This window comes from Piliocolobus tephrosceles, chromosome 1 (assembly GCF_002776525.5).
Source record: "Piliocolobus tephrosceles isolate RC106 chromosome 1, ASM277652v3, whole genome shotgun sequence".
Lineage (NCBI taxonomy): Eukaryota > Metazoa > Chordata > Mammalia > Primates > Cercopithecidae > Piliocolobus > Piliocolobus tephrosceles.
In genome coordinates, this window is record NC_045434.1 from 22,862,498 (window position 1) to 22,889,729 (window position 27,232).

Here is a 27,232-nt window from a genome sequence, read left to right on the forward strand (position 1 = left end):
GAGTGAGATGCCTTTTGTGTTTGCCCTGTGGGGACAAATACAAAGTAGGATCCATAGATTCCATGTTCAGCCTTAGCATAAAGACTGAAATTAATTACTATTCTTTATGGAATAATTTTAATTCAATTGCGCGGGATACATTGCCCCTTGAATCTTAAGCATAGCCCTCTTTTGTCTTTGGTTGGTGGTATCTGTTAACCAGGCTCTGGGTGAGCGTGGAACTTGGTCTCACATGAGCCATGTAGACACCTCTTTGCCTTTTTGTTTAAGGTGATGTAGCAGGCTAGGCATGCTCCCAGCACTATGGGAGGCCGAGGCGTGTGGATCACTTTGGGTCAGGAGTTCGAGACCAGCCTGGCTAACATATTGAAACCCCGTCTCTACTAAAAATGCAAAAAATTTGCTGGGTGTAGTGGTGCACACCTGTAGTCCCAGCTACTCGTTACGCTGAGGCAGACGAATTGTTTGAACTTGGGAGGCGGAGGTTGCAGTGAGCTGAGATCACGCCGCTATACTCCAGCCTGGGTCACAGAGTGAGACTTTGTCTCAATAAAATTTAAAAAAAAGACGATGTAGAAGAACCGTAGTTCTCATTTTTGGCCAATTTGCCTTCCAGATTTTCTCCGTCATGTTTACCTATATCTTTTACATGTTATAGTCAGAGTATTTGTACTATATTCTCCATTATCCCTGTCCTCATATTTATTTATTTACTTAGGGGTTTTTTTTTTCCTGTCTTGATCGATTTCACCGTAAGTTTGTTACTTGGCAAGAGGGTAGACATGTTGATTCTTACTCTACTGCTTTTTAAAATGGGTTTACCAGTTCACAGCACAACAGCCGGCATGAGTGTACCAGTTTTGATGTGGTAAAGTTTTAAACAGTTGATTTGCTCATTTCTGCTCCCGAAAGCACCTACGTGGGCTCATCTGTTTCCCAGAGGATTAATCCCAACCCCCTGAAGCATGGACTTAGACACCATTTTCAACCAAAGGATGAGTTGTAGGGGATCAGAAGTGACCTACCTTTCTCTTTTCTTGATGAAATATTTGTCAGAAAAATCAACTTCTAAGGTAGTCCAACAAACATGTGCTTTGCAGAGCCCCTCAGGGAGTAAATTACAGAGCCTTGCTGAGAATGTTTTGCTCCTGGTGGTTCCAGTGTATTCGGTATACACATGTTGGCACTACACGCCTGCTTGTAGGGTTATTGTGGCTCTTTTCTCATCAGAAGATTTCCATCCCCTTCTGATGAGGTGGCAAGACAAGCCAAAGCAGTTGTGTGGTGGCGAAGAGCACGCGTCCTGAAGCCAGCCCACCTGACTTTGAAGCTCAGGCTCAACTGTTTTTCAGACGTTTGACTTTGGTCCGAGTCACTTAATCTGCTTCTCTGACTCAGTTTCTTCTTATGTAAAATAGGGATAATAAGAATACCCACTTCATAGAGTTGATTTGAGGATTAAATATAGCCAAGTAGCCGGGCGCGGTGGCTGAAGCCTGTAATCCCAGCACTTTGGGAGGCCGAGACGGGTGGATCACGAGGTCAGGAGATCGAGACCATCCTGGTCTACACGGTGAAACCCCGTCTCTACTAAAAATACAAAAAACTAGCCGGGCGAGATGGCGGGCGCCTGTAGTCCCAGCTACGCGGGAGGCTGAGGCAGGAGAATGGCGTGAACCCGGGAGGCGGAGCTTGTAGTGAGCCGAGATCACGCCACTGCACTCCAGCCTGGGCGACAGAGCGAGACTCCGTCTCAAAAAAAAAAAAATATATATATATATATATAGCCAAGTATATATGAAGCCCTTAGAATAGTTCCTGGCATATAACATGTTTTGTGTGTTAGCTGTTATTATCTTCACTCAGTTAATTTTGAACCACTTAATTTCCCAGTGCTAGTGAGTCTAAAGCGCAGAGCCAAACATGTAATTACATAAACCCAGAAATGAATTTTTCAAATGTCTTTTCTCGTAATAGAGCTTAATGAGATTGGCATTTTAGGGAAAAGTCCTAGGAACCTGTTTATGTTGGTGACTGTTGATCAACCAGAAGATTTCTCAGGCGCAGTCTAACATCTGTGTCTTTCTAGGCTGGACTACCTTTGCTGCACCAGCAGATGGATCAGGAATTAAAACTGGGAAGTTCTATTGTGGGGAATCTTTCATCTTCTACTGTTAATAGTCTTTTGGGTTTCCCTCTCCTGGGTGCTACTTTTCTCTATGGAGAGCTTGGTCTGTGGCACAAACAGGTGCTGAAAGGGGGAAGATACACCTCTGGGTAAATATCTGGAGGTTGGCAGGTGACAGAGTGTCCAGTGGTCTGGGGACACTGGTTCAGGCAAATGTTCGTCACCCTACCCTTTAAAACTCACATGGAAATGGCTTGGCTGATAAAGTTACTTGTGGTTCTTGGGATAATTAAGGCAGCCTGATAGACCAGGACAAAGGATTTCCTCAGCTTTCAAGAGAACGTTTCTACCAAAAGCCATGTACTAAGGAGTGCTGGTTATGTGGGTGTTGACATCAGTATTAGTATCACTTCTGTTGAAAGTGACAGAAAACTTCTAAAACAGGGTATAAAGATAGTGTACCTCATTATTTCAGAATGTTTGTGCTGCTGTAACAAAATACCTGATACTGTGTAATTCATGAAGAACAGAAATTTATTTCTCATAATTCCGGAGGCTGGGAAGTCCAACATCAAGGTAGTGGCAGGATTGGTGTCTGGTGAGGGCCGCTGTCTGCTTCCAAGGATGCACCTGGTTGCTGAATCCTCTGGAGGGGACTAATGCAGTGTCCTCACACGGCAGAAGAGCAGAAGAGAACGAATCCACTCCCTCAAGCCCTTTCATAAGGGGCCTCATCACTTCCTAAAGGCCCACCTTCTAGTACAATCACATCAGCAGTTAACTTTCAGCATTTCAGCATGTGAATTTTGGGGGGACACATTTAGACCTTAGCACTCACTCTTTTTTGTTTTTTTTTTCTTTGAGATGGAGTCTCGCTCTGTCACCAGGCTGGAGTGCAGTGGCGCGATCTCAGCTCACTGTAACCTCTGCCTCCCGGGTTCAAGCGATCCTCCTGCCTCGGCTTCCCAAGTAGTTGGGACTACAGGCACATGCCACCACGCCCAGCTAATTTTTTGTATTTTTAGTAGAGGTGGGGTCTCACAATGTTGGCCAGGGTGGTCTCGATCTCTTGACCTTGTGATCCGCCTGTCTCTGCCTCTCAAAGTGCTGGGATTAGAGGTGTGAAGCACTCACTCTTAATGGCTTTCAGTTCTAATTGTTTGAATCTTGGGCTTTTATTTAGCTGCTCTCCAATCCTTAGTTAGCATGATAGCAATGCTGCAAGGTGGCCGCTTGAGCTTCAGCTATCAAGTCTTCATTTGAGTCAACGGGAAAGAATGTCAAAAAAGGCAACAGTTGCATAGTCATGAGGAACTGCAAAGGAGGTTGAAAATGCATTTTGTGTGCCCAGCTAAAATTCAAGGACCGATGGCTCGAGCCCAGGAGTTTGAGGTTGCAGTGAGCTAAGATCATACAACTTCAAAAAAGACTTCTGATAAATTTGGACATTTCTGTTTAACAGACATTTGGGAGACACACCCCCACCCCCCACCCCAGGTGCCTGAGAAGAAAAACTTAATCACACTCTTGGTCCTTATGCTCCAAAAGCTCTTCGGTTATTTGATTGACCCATGGCTGCTTTTTGGTACTGGAGAGAGAGCCTTATTAGTAATTTAGTGAGTTTCTAATTTAGATCCTGTATGTGATGGGGTGGGTGGGTGGTGGTGGTTATATTGTAGGTAGGAGCTCCTAGTCAACAATGCATGGGTTCTAGGGCCATCTGTGACTTCAAGAATAGATGGCCTAGGGTAGCCCACTTGGGTCCCCTTACACTGTGGAAGCTTTGTTCTTTTGCTTTTCACAATAAATCTTTCTGCCGGGGTGGAGGGGGGGCGGGGCGGGAAGAGGGGAAGAATAGATGGCCTTGCAGATATTCCAGGGAAGCATTTGAGTGACACCTCTCTATTGTGCCACTTAACCAGTTGAATTGGAAGTTGAGTCAGCAGGTTTGAACCTTGTTCTTAGTTTTAAACCAGGGCAAATTACTGGTGCTTTGGTTTTCTAATGCTTGTGAATTAGAGCTTCTGAGCCTTGTGGGGAGCAACCCCTACCTACAAAGGAGTGATGTAACGTCTACGGGCCGCGATGGTTTCTTCCTTTGAGATGGATACCATATAAGCTAGTGGTGATACTTACTTAATGATAGTGACAGGGAAAGCTACTGCCAAGAGTAATTGATGTGACCCACACATAGTCCCAGAGCCAAGGAGCTAGATGGGGTCTTCCTGCCTGAGGAAGCCAAGCTTCTGGCCTTCGGGCATTCTTCTCTGCTGTGATGTTTCCCGTCCTGGAAAGCAGGGAGGAAATGATTAATCAGTGTGCCTCACCTGGAGCTGACTGGCTGTGGTTGCTAAGTTTTCCTCCCTCTGAGTAGCCCTCCCTGTGATTCTGAAGCAGCTCATCCAGAGTGTTACAACAGACATCTAGATGGGATTCAAAAATGTTGGGCAGCATGGTTATCTGGTCTTCTTCTGTAAGGATGACTGTGAGATGTGCCAGCCCATTCCTGTAGGGACACACCCAGCCCGATGCCCTCCCGAGGGCTGCGCTGCTCTGAGCTGTCCAGGCTTGGGGCTATGTCAGGTTCTGAGCACTGAAGTGTAGTGGAGGGTATATGACAAAGAGGCGTCAGAGCCGATTGCCCTGCTTGTTTTCTTTTACTCACTCAGTGGTCTTGGAACTGGACAAGAGGATTTTATGGATTAGATCCTGGAAGACACACACTAGAACTAGCATAGCAAGATTGCGTCCAGGCTGTCAGAGCCACCTCCTGAGTGAGAACGAGTTTAGAGAACTCTCCTTTCTGTAGCAATACAGGAACCTATGCTGGCTTAACAGCTGCCCTTTTGGAAACTGCCAGCTGAAGGGGCCTGTTGATAAGCTGTTCACTGCTACTGAGGCTTCCCAAATGGGAAGTCTCTGCTCAAGGAGTTCATTGTTCAGCATGTCTAGTGGACCCTGGCTCCTAACAGCTGGATTCTTTTGAACATAATAAACATTTCTGGAACAGGTTTTCTTGGTGGGTGGGCTTTTAGCTTCCTTTTAATAGGCACATCACTTGCCTGCCTTTAGTTCTAGAAGTTCATCATAAATGTTGACTTTAATGATGCAGTGGGACAAAACAGTATTATTTTTCTCATCAGTTCCCTCCCTGTCTCCATTCCCCTGTCATTGTTTTCCAGAGTTAGAGTACGTTTATGGAGAACATTGGGGTGGATGCCAAAGCGGCTTATGTTCTAAAATCGTGAAAAGAATTATGCAGTTGGAGTTAGACCTGTGGTTTGAGACTCTGCTTTTGGGACTGAGCAAATCATTTCATGTGATCAGTTTTCTAAGCTTCAATTTCCTCATTAGGAAAAAAGAAGACAAAGTAATATTTTGTTGTAATGGAATTAAATGAGATAATGTCTTCAGAATGCCATATAAGTAAAGAAATTGTGAATCACCTTCACTAATTTCTTCCATAGGTTTTTTTTTTTTTCCCTTTCTGGAAATACCTTGTATTGACCTTCGCCTAACTGTATATTTGAACTACAGCTCATAGTCCTAGCAGACCTTTAACCCTCCTGACTCCAATTTCAGTAATGTGTTAGAAGTGGCAGGGACAAAATGTATTCTGGATTCATTACACTAAATATATAGATATTATACAAAATGAGGCTGAACTCACACTCCAGTGGGCAAGGTCAGTTTGCCTGTGAGACAGCGCCATGCAGCTGCGGCCACTAAGTGTCTAGGCACTGGAGATGGACTACTGGAGTGGGAATCCTGGCTCCATTCAACCTCTCTTTGCCTCCATGTTTGCCATCTGTGGTGTGAGTGTGATAATAATTCCCATCACATACGCTTGTGGTATGCAAATGAGATCATTTTGAAGTACTGAGCCCAGTACCCAGCATATAGAAAGAAATGGGGCTTTTATTATAGTAACACTAATTTTTAATTGTGGTAAAATACACATAACGTAAAATTTACCATCGTAACCATCTTTACGTGTACATCTGGGTGGTGTTGAGTATATTCACATTATTGGATGGCCAAATTCCAGAACCCTTTTATTGTATAAAACAGAATGAAACAAAGTATATCCATTCAACAACTCTTCATTTTCCCCTCCCCTCAGCCCCTGGCAACCACCATTTAACTTTCTGTTTCTATGAATTTGACTACTTTACATAGTGGAATCCTATGGTATTTGTCTTTTTGTGACTGTTAATATAATAATTAAGTCTTAGCCCACTGTAACAGTCGTACCCTTTCATGTTTTAGATTTCTGTAGGCTCAGGATTGCCTGCCTTCTCAAACCCTAGTTATTGGTGGATTATTTCTCTTTCATTTCTTTTTTCTCTCTTATTTTTTAGAGATAGTCTTGCTCTGTTGCCCAGGCTGAAGTGCTGTGGCATGATCATAGCTCACTGCAGCCTTGATCTCCTGGGCTCAAGCAGTCCTCCTGCTTCAGCCTGCCACATGTAGCTGGGACTACAGGCACAAACATCATGCCTAGATAATTTTTGAATTTTTGTAGACGTGGGGTCTCACAGTGTTGCCCACCCTGGGCTTGAACTCCTGGGCTCAAGTGATCCTCCTGCCCTAGCCTCTCAAATCACTGGGATTATAGGTGCATGCCACTGTGCCCAGCTGAATTATTCTTAAGGAACAAGATGACACTTCAGAGCTCAATTTCATCCTTTTGAAGAGAAGGGCAGGATTAGACAAAAGGAGAACACAGAAATGATAGTGAAAGAGATACAGAGGTGAGCATTAAGTAAGCAAAAGAGCATTTATTCAGGGCAGAGTAGAGTCTCTTTGTGGGACTCCTTCTTCCCTCTCTGCCTCCTTCCCTACCAGGTAAAAATTCAAACCTACGCAATAATAGAGAGGATGATATAACCAAACCCTAGGTACCTGTCAGCCAGATTCAACAGTTACCCAGAATTTTTAGGGCCCACTTGTAACATGGCCCAGGAGGAAGAAAATGCCTTAAAAATCTAGATTAACCTAGAGGCAGGTGTTTCTTTGCTTATTTGTGCAATTTTGTTTATCTCCTTCCTGATAAAGGGCTTCTTCTGCCTTGGGACTTCTTACTGTCTAAGGCTGAGGTAAAGAGCCGGGACTCTATGAAACCAAGTTACTTTAACTTGGTTTCCTCATCCATGCAGGAGAGCACATGTGGCTTCTAAGGGTGGTCATAATGGAGTGTTTGGCACAGGGCCTGCTGCCTAATAAGTTATCATTTACACTGTCAGCAATGGTGGTGTGTTTGTAGAAGGGAAGGGTCACCAGCCAGGTCGTTGAAAACACGGGACTGAGACGTGCAGCTGGGGATCAACACAGTTATACTGTATCATTGATCAAGGATTGGGATGAGTGCTGATTTTCTAGAATTGCACCTACTCTATGTTCATTATCCCATTTTACTGGCCATTGTACAGGTTCTGTCCTCCATTGTGCTGGGTTAAGGGAAACAGTTGTTTATCTGCAAAATTAGGTAGTGTAACTTTCTAATATGCTTTTTTGATGGTGATGGGATTGCTATTTACATTAAAAACATTTTATGGGTTTTAAGTATAAATAAAAATACCACAATTTGAATAACTAGATAATATATATTTGGCTTCATGGATCACTTTGTTGTTTTTGTTCTTTGGAATTCTAGGAGGAATTCTATCTACTAATAAAGGCTGTAGACTTTACCCTCCTACAACCTTAGGACGTAAGAAACGTCCTAAGATAGATGCCTGGGAGGAAGAGGAAATTGAAGGCCTACAGATGTTTAAAAACTTATAGTTTATAATTGCATAGAGCCTTTGATTTCTCCACCGCCCCCCCTCCCCCCCCCATCCATCTGTAGTACCCAGAGAGCCTTTGGTTTTGTTGTAACATTTTCACTTTTGAATCTGGTTTATCATATGAATCTGTTTTCTGTGACATTTTGGGGCATGGGAGGATCTGCGTTCCCAGAGTCCAGAGTAGTTTTAAATGTTTTTCTGCGTCAATATGCAAAAGTATCATGAAAGCAAAATAAATTGTTTGAAAATAATTGAGTCAAAATATTATTGTTCCTCCAAAGATCCTTACTTAGTCGTGTGTCATAACTTATATAACAGGATGTATTTTGCAAACCTGTTTAGTTGGCACTGACTTGCGCAACAGGAATGGCCAGTTTTCCTTATGCCCAGGGCAGTCAAACACAACTTTATAAGAATTGTAACTTTAAAAGATTTCATGTTTTGTGTGTGTGTGTGTGTTGTTGTTAAAATCAGTTGGTGAAATAAATTCAATAGTAAAACTTCTAAGATTGAGTCATTAAACCTCTAAATATGCTGGGGTTTTTTTTCTGTTCTATTCTGTTCTTTTCTTTCTTCCTTTCTTCCTTTCTTTCTTTCTTCTTTCTTTTTTTTTTTTTTTTGCAGTCTCACTCTGTTGCCCAGGCTGGAGTACATGGCACGATCTCAGCTGACTGCAACCTCTGTGTGTTGGGTTCAGGCGATTTTCCTGGCTCAGCCTCCCGAGTAGCTGAAACTACAGACATGTGCCACCATGCCCGGCTAATTTTTATATTTTTAGTAGAGGCAGGGTTTTACCGTGTTGGCCAGGCTAGTCTCAAACTCCTGACTTCAGGTGATCCACCCACCTTGGCCTCTTAAACTGTGGGATTATAGGCATGAGCCACTGTGCCTAGCCTAAATATACTGTTTTTCATCTCTATTATCCTGTCAACCAGATTCTTTCCTCCTTTATTGGAGACGGGGTCTCACTGTGTTGCCCAGGCTGGTCTCAAATTCCTGACCTCAAGCAATCCACCCCCTTCAGCCTCCCAAAGTTCTGGGATTACAGGCATGAGCCACCGTGCCTGGCAGGTCAACTAGTTTAATTAGAAGACTTGGGTTATGTCTTCTACAGCTTGTGTAATATAGACATTTTTATTTTTAAATTAACCTTTGTATGAAATGAAAAACGAAATCAGTTATTTGATAAATACAATCCTTCACTGCCTCATTCTGTTGAATGCACTTGTTTCATAATTTTCCTTTTATGAAGAGTATATGTTATCGAAGGGACAAAAGAGGCAGATACATATATTACTATTTTTTTTCTTTTTTTTAAATTTTAGGATACATATATTACTAACAACACACACAAAGCATGTAGGTTTGAGTTCATTTGGAATTGTCTTCTCCACTCTTGGTTGGGATACCCCTAAGTTTTAGATGTTGGTGGTGTTTGTGTTCTTTGTCACCCTGTCTATGGTGGCACACATTTGTGAAAAGGCCACCTGGTTTACTACAGTGTGGACAAGTCCATGGCTGTGGACTGGAGCAAAAGTAACCAACAGAAGTAGGATTAACGCTGTGAGCATAGCCTCCTGCTAACTAGCTGAGCTTTCTGGCTGTGGTTTTTGGTTCCATTGATATAAAGAGATGTGCAGGGGCTGAGTGGCATTCCATGCGTGTGCGGTCACCTTGTGATTCCAAGACCCTGTGGCCCCTCAGCACATCCTCACCGTGCCCTCATTCTGCTTTCTGCTGCTGCTGCCTTTTTTGTCTGTCTAGACCAGGGCGCAAGCAGGCAGGATCAGTTAGCCCAACCTTTATCAGTGGCTTTTGGAAAGGATCTTCTGGAGGAGGAGGTGGTGTGTGCTACCCTCCTTCCCCTACCATCACTGCAAGTACCTGAGAGTAGTAAGTTGTGTTAAGGAAAGAGAGGAAGGGACTTTGGGGATCCTAAGACGTCTCTGTCACAGGCGTGTCAGGTGGACTCTTCTCTATTAGCCTCTTCTTTTTTTTTTTTTTTAATTTAACTTTTAAGTTCAGGGGTTTGTTATATAGGTAAACTTGTGTCATGGGGATTTGTTGTACAGATTATTTCATCACCCAGGTATTAAGCCTAGTACCCATTAGTTAGTTTTCCTTATCCTCTGCCTCCTCCCACCCCGCCACCTCCAGCAGGCCCCAGTGTGTATTGTTCCCCTCCCTGTGTCCATGTATTCTCATCATTTAGCTCCCACTTATAAGTGAGAACATGTGATATTTAGTTTTCTCTTCCTGCATTAATTTGCTAAGGATAGTGTTCTCTAGCTCCATCCACGTTCCCGCATAATACATGATCTCGTTCTTTTTATGGCTGCATCCCTTAGCCCTTTAACTCATCATGCGTGACAGCTGCCTTTGAATTCTTCCTTCCAGAGCCCCTTCTTGTAAGGTGTGCATCAGCTTGGTTACTCCGGGCACTTCCTCTGTACCACACATGCCCTTTCTCTTATTCCTGGGTGCTCTCTTCTCTCCTCACAGTCTTCCGTGTGTGCTAAGATCGTGCAGCTCCTGGGGCAGAATGAGGTGGACTATCGCCAGAAGCAGGTGGTCATCCTGAGCCAGGATAGCTTCTACCGTGTTCTCACCTCGGAACAGAAGGCCAAAGCCCTGAAGGGCCAGTTCAACTTTGACCACCCGGGTGAGTCAGGGTGTTGAAGGGGGTATGTGTGTGTATTGGTGTGGGGGGGGATATTTTTATTTTGCTCCTGAGGAAGTTGCTTAACCTCTCAGAATCTTGTTTCTGTCTAGAACGTAGGGACTTGATAAACTACCTTGCAGTGTTATTGTGGGGCTTATGTGAAAGAAGGAATTTTCAGATGCTTCATGTAGTGCTTGGCTCATTAAATACTGATTGAATCTGTATCTGAGCAAAGGTGATTTTGTTTGAGCCTGGGACTCAAGATGGGCCAGACGTGGGGTCAGACATACAGAGCTGGTCCTTCTGCTGCCTCTGTTCTGAGGCAGCCCTCGTCAGACCCTCCTCCCCATGTGTACATGTGTGTTCAACCCACTCTGTGGCAGAGAGGGAGATGGAGGGGCAGGGTGGCTGCCAGAATGGTTTTTGCCCTGCAGCCCTAGATCAGCACACTGCTCCTTTAGCTGGCTTGGATTTCTTAAAATTGTTAGAAGCAAACCGTGGCATGGTGCCTGTTGTGTGCACTCCCCCAGTCATGGGTGTGCTCTCCAGGTTAGTTTAGCATGTGCCAATCCTAGGATGATAACAGCTAAACTTGGAGAGGGGAAGGACCTGTCTGAAGTCAGGGATGGAATGTCAAAGGAGAAAAAAAAGAAATCTGTTGATCAGAACTCATTTATACCCCCTATTTTGAGATACAGGGAGCTTCCATTCTGCTTTGGGTAAAAATCCAGCTTTTTAGGGAGCAGTATGATTACCTTTAAAGTATGATGTGCCCATATACATGTTTATGAGGATGTCCTGTGTATGATTATAGGAGATACTATTTTAAAATTAAGAAACATTGTAACAATTTGATATTTTTCAGATGCCTTTGACAATGAACTCATTCTCAAAACACTCAAAGAAATCACTGAAGGGAAAACAGTCCAGATCCCCGTGTATGACTTCGTCTCCCATTCCCGGTAAGTGAGCTGTTCTGGGCCAGGGATGACACCCGCTGCTCCCCAGAGCATCCCTGGTCTGCACTGAGACCTCCTTCCTTACCTCCTGCACTTCAGACCTCTGTCCTACCCCTGCCTAATGCCAGTCCAGCCGGTCAGTGGAGTGGGTGGTGGCAGCAGTGTGTGCTATGGGATTGCAGAGGTCGGGGAGTTCATCTGGGCGCTTTCTGGAACAGTCCTGTTGTCACGATTCCTTAAGTCCGAAGGATGGGATCCTATTTGAGCTTGAGGGACTGCATGTGCGTTCTGATCCACATTCCAGTGCTGTTGTTCCTGGAACAAGATGTAAGGGGAGGGGTAGAGGAAGGGCAGGAAGAAGAACAAAGAAAACTGTTCTTTCTGCTGTCCTGGTTTACTTGGGATTGGACAATGTGGACAGGCACGAGGTCACCAGACTGTGATCTCAGAATTAACCAAGCCCTCCAGAAAGCTTCTCAGTGGAATCAAAGCAGTCCTTTCCAGTGAAGCCTCAATTTTAGTGCTCCTGATTAGGAATAGAGGAGCGGCCACACTTCCACCTCATCCTCCTTCCCTCTGAGTGGTGGGAATGGGCTCCTAGAGGATTGCACTCCTGTTGGCCAGACCCCAAGCTCCTTCAGAGCTGCACAGAGCGTCTCAGACCTCAATGTAGAATACACACATCTTCCCGTGAGTCTGAACTAGAGAGCGTGGTGAAGATTTGGTCGCAGGAGGAAGATGAGGAAGAGAGAGAATGAGCATGCATGTGTGTGCATTGAGGTGTAGAGGGGGCTGTTTTGGTGCTTACCTCCCTGCCTCACCAGAATCTGCTGAAACACTGCCTTCTATGGGCCAGGTTCTTCTGTGTAGGAGAGAAGAGAGTAAAAGATCAGGATACCATCCTCACGCCTCCCGTGTCAGTCTGTTTTCCTAACCCAACCACTGCAGATCATGGAGGAATGAATGAAGGCGTTTAGTATAGGATTTGGAGCTTACATGAACATTGGGGCTGGGAGACTGAAGACCTGGAAGTTTGTAGCCAGAAGAATCAGACAAAATAGTCCCCACTGACTCTAGCCTGAGGCACTGGAGCAGAAGCTGGGGTTCATGGAAAAGTCCAAGAAACCCCCACGTCTGGGTTTGCAGCCTCAATCTACGAGCTTGTGGACTGTTTGCAAAGTTTTCCTGTCTCATTATTACCATCTCCTGAATAGCGTGGATTTTGCTTCACTCTCACCTTCTAAGTCTCTTGTTGGCGCAGTAACCTGGAAGCATGTGGGGAAAGGGATTCTGAGAATTGTAGTTCTCCCTTAGAGGGAAGTGGTGGTGGTGTCAAGAGACATTCCAGCCCACCACTTCCCAGGTGAAGAGGTAAAATGCAGCATGATGGCTAAGGCAAGGGCCTGCAGAAGAATGTAAAGGAGGGAGGAAGAGCAGGGGATTCAGAGTAGGTTGTATGGAGGAAGTGATATTTAAACTTTAGATAGGAAAGGATAAGAAGTTGTTTGGGAAAAGGATTTCCAAGGTGCTGGGTGGGGAAGCATTTCAGAGCTGGGCGTGGATCAGCTTGGTCGGGGCACGGCAGAGGGGAGGTTTGGAGGAATGGGAGTGGGTGTGTGGGAAGGCAGGCAGGCCTCAGGTCATGACAGGCCATAGGCGGCAGGGCCAGGAGCACAAACATTTTGTCAGTAGGGAGCTACAGACGGCTCTACTGTCATAGTGGAAAGGTCATTTTGGTGGCAGGAGGAGAGAGTATCTGCAATTCCATTTGTGAAGAAGCCTTTGAAACAGCCCCAGTGAGAGACTAGTAAGGGCCTGAAAGAAGGCAGTGGAACTGAGCGTGGTTGACAGAAGCCAGGGCCTGACCAGTGCAGTCTAGGAGTGGAGGAGAGAAGTTGAAGACCTTGTGCAGCATGAGTTCCATCAAATTCGTATGCCAACAAGAGAAAATCCTGGTAGAGTTCCCAGTGCAGACATATTTCACGTGTCCTCCTGATTTATCTCATACCTCGTATATTAAAACCTTGTTCTTTAGTGGCTTAAAGCTCATGTCTTAGAAACTTTCACCGATCACGCTAGACCCATAGCCACCCCCTTCCCAGCTCCCTGCACATCTTAAGGGCCACTTAATTGGACATCAAGCCATTTAGGGTTAACTGATTCCATCCCACCCATGGGCGTTTGGTACAAATAAAAATTTGTTGGGCTAAAATGAAGAAGACGCTTACTTGTTGCAGTTACACTTCTCTGAGCATTCTTTTCCCCATAAGCCAAATGAGATGGTTAGACTGGGTTATCTCAAATGATCTAATTGGCTATTTTCTTTTTGGGACTTCCCAGCCAGACCCTAAATTCGTAAGTGGTATATGAAGCCAGGTATGACTCCTTGCACATTCTGGTCTAGTAGTTGCTCAATACATTTGTTGTTGTTTTTTAAAAACTCTGAGCTGTTATGACAGTTTTTAGACCTGCATGTGGACTTGGGAAATGATTAATTCTAACTTCTTAAGGCACCAACAAAAAATTAGACAGTTCATTTTCTCCTTCTGAAGGAAACCCACTTTTCCTTTTGAGTATTTATCAGTTAGGCATCCTAAAATGCTGTTAATATCTAGTGTCAGTACAGATTGAACATCCCTAATCTAAAAATCCAAAATGTGAAATGCTCCAAAATCTGATACTTTCTGAGTGCCCATGTGATGTTCAAAGGAAATGCTCATTGGAGCATTTCAGAGTTTGGATTTTCATATTAGGGATGCTCATTTTAGATCCTTTCTCCCCCTGCCATATTAGGGATGCCGTAAATATAATGCAAATATTCCAAAATCTGAAAAAAACCCAAAATTCAAAAATCCTAAACACCTAAGCATTTCATATAAGGGATACTCAACCTGTATATGTAAACTTAGTGCAGCCATTGTGTTCTCTGTTAGTGTGTTCAAGTGGAATCTCGCACGTACATTCACTTTATTTTTAGACAGAGTGCTCCCATCCTCTCCTTGGTGTAGGGCAGTTGCCTAGAGAGTGGCTCACTATTTACCCATTGATCCTGTGTTCTGAACTCTTCTAGGTTGCCTTCTTATCCACAATGGGCACACCATTTTCTGGTGGCTGACATTCTTCTAGACTGGTGCTTCTTCACCATGGCCGCATGTTAGAAATATCTTGGGAGCTTCTAAATAGTATTGAAGTTCTAGCTCCACTTCAGACTTGTGAAATCAGAGCTCCTGGGGGGCAGGATCCAGGTGGGGATATTTTTATAAGCTTCCCAGGTGGTTCTGATATGCATCTCAGATACACCACAATTCTAGGGCATTTCCTAATCCTAGTCCTTTTCTCCCGTCTTCCCTGCGCTGTTCTGCCACTTGCTAGCTACCCCAACAGTGCCTGCCTTAAAACTCATACACAAGCCCGGTGGTCCAAGCTAAGAAGGCATCAGGGAGTGTTTATGGGAAGGAGTTCCAACGGCACCCTCTTGAGCTGGCCGTTGATAACTGACCTCCTTACGCTTGCCCAGAGGGAACTACTGTTTTAAGAGACTTTGTTTTATTTGGTTTGCCAGTGTGCTAGTCAGGGTGACGGAAAAACTTGCAATGATGATTACTGCTCTATTTTCAGTGAATTTTGAGCAGGAGGCAGTTGGTGACATGTAAGGTGGGCATAGGACAGAATCAAAAGACAAAATACAGTGAAAGTTGCAGCAAGGCAGAGCTGAGCACAAGCAGGGCCATCTGTGAAAGCCCATCACCTAACCGTTTAGCAATGTTTCACTCTTCTTACTTTTTGAAAAGTCGTGTTGGCTGGGCTTGGTAGCTCATGCCTGTAATCCTGGCACTTTGGGAGGCTGAGGTGGGTGAGTTGCATGAGTCCAGGAGTTAGAGACCAGCCTGGGCAACATGGTGAAACCCCGTTTCTACTAAAAATACAAAAATTAGCCTGGCGTGGTGGTGTGCATCTGTGCTCCTAGACACTTGGGGGCTGAGGCGGGAGGATCGCCTGAGCCTGGGAAGTTGAGGCTGCAGTGAGTCCAAGATTGCGCCACTCTCACTCCAGCCTCCTGGGTGACAAAGTGAGACTCTGTCTCCAAAAAAAAAAAAAAAGAGAGAGAGAAAAAAAAAGTCATGTTTACAATTAGTGCCTGCCCTAGGCTTCCCAGCCACGTGGGTTAGGTGGATGAAGTCATGTGTATTTCTGCTTTATTGATAAGGAAGAGCAGCTCTAGGGAGCTCAGGAGTGACCTGTGGCCACTGTCTTGGCTTGGGGTAGAGCCAGACCAGACAGACATCGGGATTCTGTATTTCCTCACAAATGCTTTCTCGTCTGTATCCTCTTTCCCAAAACTTGTCTTTATTTTCCCTGTTTCCCTTCCCCTTCTGTCCTTTCCTGCCTCCTTTTCAGCTGCCTCAGGACTGGCGGGGAGGGGGTGGGGTTGTTGAGAGAAAACTGTAAGTTTCTGTTTTTAAAGTTCAGAGTGTTAGGTTCCATACATGCCAGGCATGAGAGCATTCTGGAGACGCCCTCAGAGAAAAAAAGAAATCACATCTGTTTTTGTCTGCCTTTATTCTTCATTCAACAGCAGGTTTTTTTGATTCCAAGGAGAAGGATGTCTGCCCTGTGTTTCTGTTTCATGGTGAAAGCTCAGAAGAAGTGGTCAGAGGAGACCTTTGTCCCAGCCGTGATCACCCTTGGCTCTTTGGTGGTGGTGTAAGGCTGTAGTAGCCGAGTCTTTAGCTCCTGCTTGAAGTCTGTGGGGGCAAGGAACTCAGAACCCAGCCCAGCCAGATGTTCTGGCCCTTGTTCTCTGCCCCTTGCTAGCCCCTGCCTGGCTTGGTCCATTATCTGCTCTGTGCTTTACAGGAAGGAGGAGACAGTTACCGTCTATCCTGCAGACGTGGTGCTCTTTGAAGGGATCCTGGCCTTCTACTCCCAGGAGGTACGAGACCTGTTCCAGATGAAGCTTTTTGTGGATACAGATGCGGACACCCGGCTCTCCCGCAGAGGTGCGTTCTGAAAGCCCCAGGTGGCCCTGTTGGTGGCCACCTCGAGGGCAGAGGACCTGGGAGCCTCTGACAGGACCCCACCCCCCCGAGTCTGAAGCCCATGCCTTCCCTGAGGCAGCTGTGTGTCGCATGGTCCAGCGGCTGCGTCAGTCCAGCCCCAGGATATCCTGCTGCCCAGACACGTGGTGACATTTGAGAAGGGATTAGTCACTTACTGTTTGGGATAACGAAAGACTTGTGAGGTCAGAGACTAAATAACACATTGATGTCTGGTTTTGCTGGGAAAAGTTTGATTAAATGCTTAGTTCCTTGCAGTTTGTTCACAAGACATCAAAATGAAGATGCTCTGATTTGCGGAACTAACTGTAGGGCCCCTGAGGACAGGATCCCCTGTGGTTAAAGCGCTGGGCAGCTCATCCGGTTAGCCTGCTTCTCTAGCCCTTTATTTTCCAGCAGGCTTTATGGAGGCATTACCACTCTTTCCAGTCAGCTCAGGAGGGAAGTCAGCTGTGCCCTCCGCAGGCCGTGCTGAGGGTGGGCCTGCCCGTGCTAAGTCCGCCATGCCTGTGTGCAATGCCCCTTGGTAGAGGAGCCCAGCCTGTGAACTGAGCTCTATAGGGTATTAAGCAGAGAGTTTGCTTCCACCAGGAGAGATTGGGAGACTTCACGGATGAAGAGGGGTTGGGACTTGGATGTGGTGTAGCAGGATGGCGATATAGGCAACCCATGAAGGTGCACAGCACAGGTGTACAGACAGTGGCTTGTTCTGAGAATGGCAGGAACCTGGAATGTTCAGAGCGTTGTACGAAGAGACACGAGAAAGCAGGTTGGGGTCTGGTTTTAGAGACTGAGATCTCTAGTCTGGTTCTCGGTGGGCAAGGGAAAGCCACTATGAAGTTCTGAGCAAGGCAAGTGAAGTGGCCACTGTTCTGGGTTGGACACTGGTGCTGCCAGAGGAAGTGTAAGTGAGCCTGTAGCTGTAGCTGGAGCAGCTCTTTGGAGACCGCTCTGCTGATCTAGACGCGAGGCAGGGGTGTGGTCCTTAGGTGGGTAGGAGAGGGAGCAGAATTGAGATGAGAAGAGTATTAGCAGAGTTAGAGTTGACCAGGACCCAGCAAGGGCAGTGGGTGGGGGTGACTGAATAGAGGAATGAAAGGTGAGAAGGTTCGAGTCTCCGTTGTGTGAAAGAGGTAGGGAGACACAGGAAATGACGAGGTTAGCTCCTAGTCACAGGACACATTATTGACAGTTTCAGATTTTATAAGCTGTATCCCAGAGACCTCTGACTCCAAAGTCTGGGTACTTTTCTCTTTTCGGTTCATGAAACAGATCTGTAGTTTATCCCATTTAGCACTGTAATTGTAAGGACTATTAATGAGACCAGTATAACCTACAGAAACAAGTCCTGAGCTTTGCCCTTCTAAGTAGTAATAGATATGCATGCTGTTAAGTCAGTCGGAGCTACATCCTGCTCCCACGTGGGGTGGGGACAGTTAGTTTTGTGTGATGGAAAAAAGAATGGAATGGGAGGGGCCTTTTAGTTCTAGCAGAGCTCTTCCCAGCTAGCTTTGTGACTAGACTCTCGCGCCACCTTGGCTTGGGTTTCTTTTTTTTTTTTTGCCTGCCTCCCAGACTGGAGTGCTGTGGCCAGATCTCAGCTCACTGCAAGCTCCGCCTCCCGGGTTCACGCCATTCTTCTGCCTCAGCCTCCCGAGTAGCTGGGACTACAGGCGCCCGCCACCTCGCCCAGCTAATTTTTTTGCATTTTTTAGTAGAGACGGGGTTTCACCGTGTTAGCCAGGATGGTCTCGATCTCCTGACCTCGTGATCCACCCGTCTTGGCCTCCCAGAGTGCTGGGATTACAGGCTTGAGCCACCGCGCCCGGCCGGGTTTCTTTATGGATAATGCAGGGGAGACAGGCCTGCTTTTAGTGTCACGACTCTGGCTGGGTAAGGTTGCATAGATAATTGAACCCTGAGCCTGACAGCCCTTCATGCTTCTACCCCAGGGCCTGGCTTGTCACCTTAATCCACAAACTCAGGCCCTACTTTGGTTGATCTGCTCAGTGTCCATGTCACCTTGTGAAATTAGAGAGGCAGCATGATACACAGGGACAGATAAATTTTGGAGTCAGGTGAGCTGGGCTGAGATCCTGGTTTTACCACTTACTAGATGTGTGACCTTGGACAGATTGTGTTTTAACTTCTTTGTATCTCATTTTCTTATTAGAATGTGGTCTTATGTTTGGTACTTCTGCTGTAGTTGTGAAGATGAGAGGTAATGCAGGTAAAATGCCTGGTGGTGCATAAGTCGATAAATATCTATGTGACAGATCAGAAATCTGCTTCTGCCGAAGGGGTTGGTGCTGTTCATTTTCTGAATTTTCTGACAACACTGGTTAGGTCCTTCAAAGGGATCTGCTCAGGTAATGTCCTCAGGAGCTGGTGATGTCCAGGCTGATGCCATCACTGGTCCAGCAGTGGTACTGAGTCTCAGGGATGCAATGCTGCCGAGGGAGGCCTCACAGCAGGGAGTGCAAGAACCAGCACAGGAGATTGGAACCAGGTTTTGAGCAGCAGCAATGACGCTGGAAACAAAGTGCATCCTAGTGTCTTAATTCAAACAGATCATCACAGTGTGGGTTCAACAGAACATTTTCCCTTCCTTTCTTGCACGGGATTCTTGTGTGAAATGGGAGCAATTGCTACGGTGGTGCTGGCCCTCTCCTGGGGTTTCTTAGGGCCAGCTCTGCCTCTCCGCCTTCTCTAAACAGGCTGCCTGGGCAGGGCTCTGCTTTCTCATTTCAGATCTGCTGACTTCACATGTCACCTACTGCCGAGTCACTTTCCTGATGGACTCATGGGACTTCTCTGCATGCTATTTCTACAAATTCATTCTCGCTCCACGTAGGACAAAAAATATGCTTGGCATGTGCTTTGTGGAGTGCGGGGGTGCTGGGGTAGGGAGGCTGGTTAGTCAGAAGCAGCTGTTGAGTGAGCTTGAACATTCCTAGAGACTTGAGTTAGCTCCATGATTTTACCCGTCTGTCACACCCTCCCGGGCACGTGACCTCCACATTCTGAGTTGACCCTCATGTGGGAGAAATCTGTATTTGGGTAAAGCAGCTCTAGAGACTACCTCCTTCCTGATGGAAACCCTTGACATTCTAGGGATTGGTTTCTAGCCTCGTTTGCCTTCATCTTCTCTCTCAGCCCTTAATACAGGGACAGGGATGAAGCGGGGCAGGGAGATTTAGGACGGCTGACCCCTCATCTTCCTCATGTGTCATTCTCTGGTTCACATAGAATTAGGGCTGCACTGGGCCTAGGGGGATTCAGCCCGTTCATTTACTATAGAGTAGCACATTTCCTCATCAGATTTTTAAAGTGATTGACTTCACCATTGAGGAATTGTCTTTATTTTGGGTCCTTCTAAGTTTTGTTCTCGGTTTTTGGCTAACCAGAAAGAGCACGTCTGGGTTTGGAAGGGCTGACATGGAAGCCCAGCAGGGAATGTGGGCAGACTTGTAGCTTCCTGCCCTGTACCCTGTCCTCCAAAAGGGCCTGTCCTGGCCCAGCAAACGTGCTGGGGTCAGAGCAGTGATGGAGGAGCTGGTTTTTGAGCCCCTGGGGTTTCCAGTTTGTGCCAAGACCTTGTTTTGACTCAGTCCTTGGCGCAGCCCTGTTTCCTGCCTCTGCCTGGGGAGCAGGGCCTTTCAGTGCAGGGAGGTGGTTGGCCCTCTGTTGTTCTTGGCTCAGGGAGGCCCAGTCTGCCTGAGGTGATCGTTCTATCGGAGGTTCTTGGGGAGCAGAGGTGGGCAAGGCCTTTTGATGTTGCGTGTTTGCAGTGTCTGGGCAACATTCTGACCCATTCCGTGTTTGCTTTTCCAGCATAGAAGCTGTAGTGAGACTCTTCCTTGTCTTCCTTCTTCTGCCTCCTCACGTTTGTTGTCCCATGTGCTTGTGTCCTGCTCTCCCTTACTGTGTGGCACCCCGCCCTTCCAGCTGCCCGCAGGACTCCTTTTTCCCTTTGCTCACCCTGCTCAGCTGGGTCTGACCTGCTTACCTGAATTTGAGGTTCCCACCCTCCCATGGCGTTGAGCAGTTCTGTCAGGGAGGCACTACCCTCCCAGCGTGCCCTCAGTTTCCGTTGTGGTCGTAATAATCATAGAACACATGCTTATTGAACATGTGCTAAGGCGCCAGCTACGGGTGCTGAAGAATTTTATGCACATCTCTGTATTCCTGAATAGTAATATTTATATTTGTTTATTAAATTAATATTTATGAGGAAGGTACCATTATTATTCCTGTTTTATAGTTAGGGAACTTAAGATTCACAGAGGTTAAAGTCACTTGTCCAAGGTCACAGAGGTAGGAGTTATTGGGGTCAGGATTCAGGTCCGGGGCAGTTTTCCCCCCCAGAGCCCATAGAGGTAGAACAAAAAGCAGCTTTTGGGCTGTAGAAGCTTCACTGTGATTTACCTCCTCTTCCTACTTTCTGCACGACCAGCTTCCTCTCGCCAATGACAAAACAGCTGAAGCCACCAGGTCTATAGAAGGAAGGGGGCTGAAGGCCCAGGCTGAGGGCAGTAGGAGGACTACGTGACAGGGTGTGGACGTGCACTGTGTGCGTGTGTGTGCACGTGTGTTTGTGTGTGCGCGTGTGCTGGGAGAAGGACAAAGCTTCCTCCAGTGCTAAAGCCTTCAGCAATTGTCTGAAAAGCATGTGTTGCGAAACAATCCCAGCATCGGGCGTTTGCAGGGTTTTAAGTAAAAGCTGCCCAAGCACGGGTGTGTTTGTTTTTTCCTAGCTGTGGTACCTTTTTGATCTGGTTTCCTTTTTTCTTTGGGCTTTATCTGGAGACGTGTGAAGAATTGGAGGCTGCGCCGGCTGTGTGTTTTGGCAGTGCTACTCTGGTTAGCCACGTGTGCCGGAGCTCTGAGGACTTCTAGGGGGTGAGCCACGTGGCAGCTCCTCAGGGCTCCTTCTTGGCGAGTCTCCCAGCAGATCTGCCAGAGCAGCAGGTCGGCAGCGGGAGCCCAGGTCCAGCGTTGCAGGGGTGGGGAAAACCATTTCCTGGCTGGAGGAGGCTGCTGCCGGGCTGGGTGGGCAAGTCCTGACACATTAGCAACCAACCAACTGTTTTATTACCAGGTCTCCCATGGAGAAAACACTTCGTAAATTGAGGAGCTGTTACAAAAGTCAAATGGCAGCATCATTAGTGCCCGGCTTTCTGAAAATGTGGATTTCCTGGCAGTTTTCTAGCCTTCTCATGTTATAGACTTCCTGTCAGCCTGGATGATAGCCATGACAGCCTCCCCGTTCCCTGTCCTCTGTGCATGCATCTGTGCATGTGTGTATAAAGACAGAACTATTTAGACACATGGCTTTCAGAAGTTCCATCACAGCTATACCCCATGTTCGTTTACAGTGAGTTTCACCCCACACTTGAGTCTGTTCACTGAGAAATGGTTGGGAAAGAGCTGAAGAGCCACTACAATCTACAAATGATTGTAGATGGATGCGGTAACTTTTTGGGGTGAAAGATTTAGCAGCTCAGATGATAAGATTAAATTAAGATAACATTTAAAATGACATCTGCAAAGGGAGGCAGTTTTAATTAAGAGAATCTCCTTCCAAACTCCCCACTCATGGGGAAACTAAGGCTCATGTGCAGCGGCAGAACCAGGGTGATTGGTCTTCTTTCTATTTATTGACAGAAGACTCTATTTAATAAAGAGTATATGGGCTGCCTGTAATTCCAGCACTTTGGGAGGCCGAGGCAGAAGGATCACTTGAGCCCAAGAATTCAAGACTAGCCTGGGCAACAAAGCAAGACGCTGTGTCTACAGAAAAAAAAAGAAAAGGGCTCACACCTGTAATTCCCAGCACTTTGGGAGGCTGAGGCAGGCGGATCATGAGGTCAGGAGATCGAGGTCATCCTGGCCAACACAGTGAAACCCCGTCTCTACTAAAAAATGTAAAAAATCAGCCAGGTGTGCTGGCAGGTGCCTGTAGTCCCAGCTACTCAGGAGGCTGAGGCAGAAGAATTGCTTGAACCTGGGAGGCAGAGGTTGCAGTGAGCCAAGATTGCACCACTGCACTCCAGCCTGGGCGACAGAGTGATGAGACTGTGTCTCAAAGACAAACAACAACAACAAAAAAACCATTAGTCCATTGAGGTGGTGTGTGCCTGTAGTCCCAGCTACTTGGGAGGTTAAGGTGGGAGGATCGCTTGCTAGAGCCCAGGAGGTTGAGGCTGTAGTGAGCTGTGACTGTGCTACTGCACTCCAGCCTGTGTGACAGAGCGAGACACCTTGTCTTAAAAGAAAAAACATTTTGAAAGAAAAAAAAAAGAATGGTAAAAGCCCCTGGATGAAACTGACCAAGGGGAAGAAGGTAGAAGACAGAAGATGGTGAGTTTGTTGTCAGTTTGGGCTTCATCAGCGCCAGCCCACCATTCTCTACACCATGGTTTTCTTATCTTTCACTGAGTGATTTTTTTTGTGTGTGTGTGTGTGGCAAACCTCTGTGTTTGAGGTAGGTGGAAATGGTTAACCATGGCTGGGTGCTCTGCCTTGCCTGGGCTCCATGCTGCAGAGGGAGCAGGGGTGGGAGCTGGGAGCAGTGAGCTGAGCAGCGGGTCGCTGGACTTCTGAACACAGGTAAGTGCATGCAAGGAGGCAGCGTGCAACCCAGCCCTCCGTGGGCCCAGATTGCTTCCTGTTAACAGTGAGCTCTCCAGGGCTGCCCTGCTTTTTTTTTTTTTTTAAATTCACACTGAAATTTTCTTTGGATCAAATGTTGCTTAAAACAAGAAGGCTGTTGGCCTCCATGGACAACCTTTTGTTTGAAAAAGCATTGTTATCGTTGCCACGTTTGACCATTGTAAGATGTCAGAATGTAACTTGTCTTTTGCGAAGCTGCTGCTGATCTGCTCTTGGTCAAGCCTCTCAGGATTCCAGCTTGAGAATCATCTAGAGTAATTGTGGAGCCTGTGGGAGCTAGGTCCACCCCATGAAGGGCGGGTGTGCGCTGGCTCCTACGCCGTTTTTTGATTCTTATTCTCCCTTCTCTTACAGTATTAAGGGACATCAGCGAGAGAGGCAGGGATCTTGAACAGATTTTATCTCAGTACATTACATTCGTCAAGCCTGCCTTTGAGGAATTCTGCTTGCCAGTGAGTCGTGTTCTTGGTTTGTTTTTGTTGCATGTAGAATTTAAAATTTGATGATACAAATGAAGGTATGCAAGTTGGTAGAGCTCCCCTGCCTGAATCTCACTCCTCTCTCTCAGTGATCCTCTGTCCCAAAGTCCTAAGAGAGGGCAGCCCTTGGCCCTTGTGTCCTCTGTGTTCTCCAGGAGCCCTGTCCTGCTGTTCTTTCTTTGGGTAGCTCTGTAGGGTCCTGCCAGTCCTTAGGCAGGTTATTTAATTCCCAGCTAGTTCTAGATTTCTTGCTTGGTGGGATCATGGTGTGAGACTCTTTACTGAGGGTGTATCATATCCAAGGAGAGTCCTCAGCCATTTGGATCTCTGAAGGGCCTGCAGTAGGTGAAGTATGGATGCACTGGGTCCTATGCCCCAAAGTGTTTCCCTGTGAGCCTCTCCCGCATCACTGGTGAGCCCTGCTTTGAGCTTGTCTTTAGCTCCCATTTGGGGACTGTCATGCCTTACTGGAATAAGCTTCCTTCCCTTCACCCTGGCAGACGCACCAGTCCTTCCTGTGGCAGCTGGGAATTCTCTAGTGAGGTGGCTTTCAGAGAAGGAAGAATGGAGGGAGTTGGCCCTCAGCCCAGGAAAGACAGGAAGGGGCATGTTGAGGGAAGGCTACCAGAGACAAGAGGTGTGGTGTGGTGGGGCTGCAGAAGGAGAAGTATTTAACTCAGGAGAATCCTACTGAGTCACTGAGTCTTCTCCAGCTTGGCCAAACCATGGTCTGGCTCCTTAATTATTTGTAGTTAAGCTCTGAGACGAGGAGGAAGGGTAGGAAGAGGTTGGGACTTAACCTGGTCTTGGTTGAGATACACTGGGAAGGCTGGAATCTCTGAAGACAGAATAGATTTAGAGTAAGACTGGGTATTGGAATTTCCCTATTTATTCTAATAATAAACTTCATTCTTTTTCTTCTGGGAAAATATGATCCTCAAACTCTTTGTTTCTTTAAGGATGTTAGTAGCTTTTACAGTAACCCATACTTGACTTTGGTTTTAGATGCAGGACAGGTGGACTTTTTGAGCCAACTGAGAAACGTTGATGCCCTATCCATTATCCTGGAGACTACTGGGTTACAAGAGTAGGTTACTGGGAAGAGACCAGAGGGGGCTAAGGAGCTATGAACTTCTTTCCACCCATTTATCTATCTGAGGACCTCTCCTGTTATTTTTGACTTAATAAGAACACAAGATGAATTTATTATTGGAAATCAGTTATAGTTAACTGTCAGTTTTCTGCTGTTTAACTTAGTTGTAACAAAGCTAAAAATTCTGCATAGATATTTTCCGGGTTATTTCTGCTTGCTCCCACTGTCCAGCCACTCTTTGCTCAGGGAAGATCAGCTCATTCCCATGTAAGCCAGGAACTTGGACCTGATAAATGTCTGTCTGCTCAGTTTGACTTGGGTTTGGGGCTGACACCGTTGCCTTTCAGCAGTCCTAGGGTGGAAGCTGCACAGAGTAAGAAGCCCACACGCTTGAGGTGTGGTTTATGTGGTCTTATGCTAGACTTAGTGTATATACCAGGATGCAGTTATTTGTAGAATGGTCTACAAGATCTCAGTAAATTTGGAACAACGAAAAAGAAATATGCCTCTTTGTGGCCTTTCTTTTTTAAAAAATTTGGGTAATAACAGAACCTATGAACTGGTCATCAGTGAAGAATACTTTTTCTGGTTTTACCCTGTGCTAGGAGTGAACATTGTCATGTTTTAGACGATGTGTAAAAGTCTGAAGTCAACCAGTCCCCCGGAAAGTTTGGATTTTTCTAGTTCATATTTGTCCTAGTGGAATAGAGGCAATTAAGTGTTTGGCTTCAAAGACCATGTTCTCTGTGTAGGTCGTAAGCTGAAACAGTGTTAAGCGTTAGAAATGAGAACTTGGTTGGGAGCAGTGGCTCATGCCTGTAATCCTGAGACTTTAGGAGGCCCAGGTGGGTGGATCGCTTGAGCCCAGGAGTTTGAGACCAGCCTGGGCAACATGGTAATACCCCCTCTCTATAAAAAATAACAAAAAGTAGCTGGATGTGGTGACGGGTGCCTGTAGTCCCAGCTCCTCAGAGGCTGAGGTGGGACAATCTACCCAACGCAAGAGGTCAAGGCTGCAGTGAGCTGTGATGATGCCACTGCACTCCAGCCTGGGTGACAGAGTGAGACACTGTCTTAAAAAAATAAAAAAAGAGTGAGAGAGAACTTGAATAAAAGCTAAATTCTTGTAATGTAGATAAAGTGGGTAAAAATCCATGGTAGATAATTATAAATTGAATTATGAATTGGTTTTGGATTAACCACTCAGTCTAGACCATTTTTCCCTCACTGATACATAAAAGTCTTCAGTCCTTCGTTCTCATTTTCCTCATTCCGTGCTTATCTTCTTTCATTCACAATTCAGCTAAACAAGGCAATTCCTTAGATTTCCCCAAATTTCTATTAATAGATGCATTCACTGTGAAGTTGTAAACAATATTATTATTTGAAGCCTTAAAAGCTGCGCCTCTCGGCTCGCTAGTATGAAGGCTGCCCTTTCCCCATGTTTCCTTGGAGACGGGGGCTTGCGCCAGTTGTCTCTGAACTGTGTTAATGCATTTTAACTGTCTTTCTCCACAGACAAAGAAGTATGCTGATGTGATCATCCCTAGAGGTGCAGATAATATAGGTAAGTCCCGGCGGAGTGTCATCCTGGAGTATAACGTCTGCCCTTGGTCAGTCGTAATTTGGGGCAGGACGTGGTGACCATACAGGGCTCTGCAGACCTGGCTGCCCTGCTTGTCTGTGATTGTGAGTCAGCAGAACCTTTCCACCTACATGTCTGGCCTCGGGAACAGATTGCTGGGTGTAGGCACCCACGTGTTATGGTGACAGACATGCACTTGTGCTTCTCTGGCAGAAATGGAGGGCTATAGATTACCTTAGTTTACTATCACTTCCCAATGATGACACTTGGATACTTTGCTTCTGAGGCCACCTTTTAGCAAAAGTAGATTCCCTCCATCTAATTTAGAGTGACCTGCCATCACGGTAGCTCTTTCTAAAGGGAGCTCATTGCTACCGTTATTGTACTTATTTTTCATTTTATTTTATTTTACTTTAGAGACAAGGTCTTGCTCTGTCACCCAGACTGAAGTGCAGTAGCACGGTCACAGCTCATTTGCAGCCTCCAGCTCCTGAGCTCAAGTGATTCTCCTGCCACAGCCTCCCAGTAGCTGGGACTACAGGCGTGCACCACCATGCTCTGCTAATTTAAAAAAAAGTTTTTGTAGAGATGGTTTCATTATGTTGCCTAAGCGGGTCTAAAACTCCTAGCTCAAGCAGCCGTCCCACCTCAGTCTCCCAAACTGTTAGGATTACAGGCATGAGCCATAGCACCTGGCCCCATTGTTTTATTTTTTTGGCTTGTCTAGGAAGTATGAGTGTCTCTGGACTAGGCATAGTGTGGCAGAGTTGATCTGTAAGATGGGACCTGGTTTCTTTATTCTCTT

At 46.2% G+C, this 27,232-nt stretch overlaps 1 protein-coding gene across 1 annotated transcript in view; it reads left to right on the forward strand.

Moving 5' to 3' along the window:
• The window catches only part of UCK2 (uridine-cytidine kinase 2), an 87,883-nt gene that overhangs the window by 55,455 nt on the left and 5,196 nt on the right, over positions 1–27,232 (forward strand). Inside the window, exons 2-6 of the mRNA XM_023207061.3 lie at positions 10,420–10,579; positions 11,445–11,541; positions 16,396–16,538; positions 23,625–23,722; positions 26,361–26,409. Coding sequence (XP_023062829.1) covers positions 10,420–10,579; positions 11,445–11,541; positions 16,396–16,538; positions 23,625–23,722; positions 26,361–26,409 — 547 coding nt within the window. The remainder of the gene's footprint in view (positions 1–10,419; positions 10,580–11,444; positions 11,542–16,395; positions 16,539–23,624; positions 23,723–26,360; positions 26,410–27,232) is intronic.